General features: G+C 39.0%; 1 protein-coding gene across 1 annotated transcript; it reads left to right on the forward strand.

The window, feature by feature from the left end:
• LOC109228026 lies at positions 1,304-1,858 on the forward strand. The gene has a single exon (XM_019393210.1). The coding sequence runs from the start codon at positions 1,304-1,306 to the stop codon at positions 1,856-1,858; it is 555 nt and encodes a 184-aa protein (XP_019248755.1).

A 2,650-nucleotide genomic window follows, 5' to 3' on the forward strand; every position in this document is an offset into this window, starting at 1 on the left:
GTGACAACAACTAATGAGCCTAGCGTCAAAACTACAACAGCAAAGGACAAAGGGAAAGCAAAAGAAAGCCAAAATCAAGGACTGAATATAGAATGGCCAGCACTGACCAGTAACAGGAAAATTGTACCAGGGGCAACTTCAGTATCAACTCATAATGGATTTCAAATCCTGTAGAGAGAAGAGGAGAGAGTTGAGAATCATATGCCTCCTGATAGAGGAGGTGGAGATACACTACAACAATGACTTGGTTGATTTGGAACATTAGGGGTTTGAATAAGCGATATAAGCAAAAAGAAATAAAGCAGTACATAAAGGAAAAACAAATAAAGCTAGTTGGTCTAGTAGAAACAAAGGTGAAAGAAGCTAAAGCAGACACATTACTCTGATACATTTGTAGACCGAGAAAGGGAATGGCTACACAAACTGGAGACATGGTCACTTGTGGAAGAAGGGATTCTATAGTAGAAGGCTCGAGCAACTTGGATCAAATTAGGAGATTCCAATAATAAATTATTTTCAGCTGTCATAAAAGAAAGGCAACAAAAGAAACAGATCACTGAAATACAAGCTCTATCAGGTTTTACTATTACAGAACCAGCAGCTATTAGGGAGGAGATAATACAATTCTATAAAAGTATGATGGGGTCTAGGGCCAATAAGCTACCTGCTGTCAATATGATGGTTATGAAGAATGGGACAATTCTAACACATCAACAGCAAATAGAGTTAAATGCAGATGTGACTGATAATGAGATATATGATGGGCTGAAAGATATTGGAAGTGATAAAGCGCCTGGAAATAGATGGCTATAATGCATAATTTTTCAAGAAAGCCTGGCTTGTGATCGAAGAGGAAGTGTATGAAAAAGTGAAAGAATTCTTTCACACAGGTGTAATGTGTCCAGCTATCAACCGCACCGCTATAACCTTGCTGCCTAAGATCCCCAATCCTGTGACAATCAAGGATTTCAAGCCCATTGCTTGTTGCACTGTATTGTAGAAGTTGATATCTAAGGTCATTGCTGGAAGATTGCAAAAGATAATTCCACACATCATCTCTGAAGCTTAAGCAGAATTTATCCCAGGGAGAAAAATAGTAGATAACATAATATTAGCCCATGAACTTGTCAAAGCATACAACATGAAACATATATCTCCCAGATGCATGCTGAAGGTGGACATGATGAAAGCTTATGACTCAGTGGAATGGATATACTTGGAGAAGCTTATGGAATACTTGGGCTTTCCTACAAAATTCCTCTAATGGGTAAAAACATGTATGTCAACAGTGAACTACTGTATCATGATTAATAGAGAATTGACAAAGCTTTTCAATGTTGCTAAAAGGCTTCGACAAGGTGATCCCATGTCACTATTCTTGTTTGTAATTGCCATGGAGTATCTGAGCAGGCTACTTAGAAGATTGAAGCAAACAAAGGAGTACAAATACCATCCAAGATGCAGCAAGTTTAACATAACTCATCTCGGTTTTGCAGATGATCTACTCATGTTTGCCAGGGGTGAAACTGGTTCTGGGCAAGCTTTGCACCACTGCTTCAGTCAATTTTCTGTTGCTTCTAGTTTACAAGCTAATCTAACAATGAGTGCTATCTATTTTGAAGGAGTGGCAAAGCCAGAACAAATGAGAATACTACAGAGTATAGGGTATTCACTAGGGGAGCTTCCTTTCAAATACTTGGGGATTCCTTTAGACACAAAGAAGTTAACTATACTTCAATGCCAACCGTTGGTAGGGAGAATTGTATCAAGAGTATCTTCTTGGACTGCTCGGAAACTATCGTATGCTGGTAAAGTGCAGCTTGTGCAGACTGTTCTATTTGGCATCCAATCTTACTAGGCTCAATTGTTTATTATACCATCAAAGGTTATGAAGTTGATAGAGGCCTATTGTAGAAGTTACATATGGTCTGGCACCAATACAATCACAAAGAGAGCATTGATAGTTTGGGATAAGATGTGCCTACCTAAATCAGTAGGGGGCTATAACCTGACAAATCTCCAAGTGTGGAACAAGGCAGCAATCACTAAAACATACTGGGACCTGGCTCATAAGGAGGATAAAGCTTGGATAAGATGGATTCATGCATACTACATCAAAGGGCAAAACATACTTCACATGGCTATCCCACAACAGGTAAGTTGGATGGTGAGGAAGATATTGGATGCTAGGAAAATGAACATCAAATACCAGCCCTAATACAGTAGAAGAGCTTCATAAAGCAGATATACTTAGGGCTTCTGGGGAATCATAACAAAGTAGAATGGAGAACCTTGCTATTCCATAATGATGTTAGACCTATAGCAGTGTTTACAATGCTGCTCCAGTGTCATAAAAGGCAATTAGTTATGGATCGATTAGCCAAATGGGGAATCCAAGTGAACTCAAGATGCATTCTATGTATGGCTGCAGAAGAATCTCATCTCCATCTCTTTGGTGAGTGTAGCTTCTCCAAAGCAGTATGGATAAGATTATTGAGATGACTGAGATGGTTGCAGCTATTGTATGCTCCAACTAATTCTTGGCAACAAGTGTTTACATGGCTACTTTTCCAATCCAAAGGTAAGTCACTGAAGGCAAAAATACTCAAGATGATGTATGCAGAACACAACTATGTGATTTGGTAAGAGA

Source organism: Nicotiana attenuata, chromosome 6 (assembly GCF_001879085.1).
Source record: "Nicotiana attenuata strain UT chromosome 6, NIATTr2, whole genome shotgun sequence".
Classification (NCBI taxonomy): Eukaryota; Viridiplantae; Streptophyta; class Magnoliopsida; order Solanales; family Solanaceae; genus Nicotiana; species Nicotiana attenuata.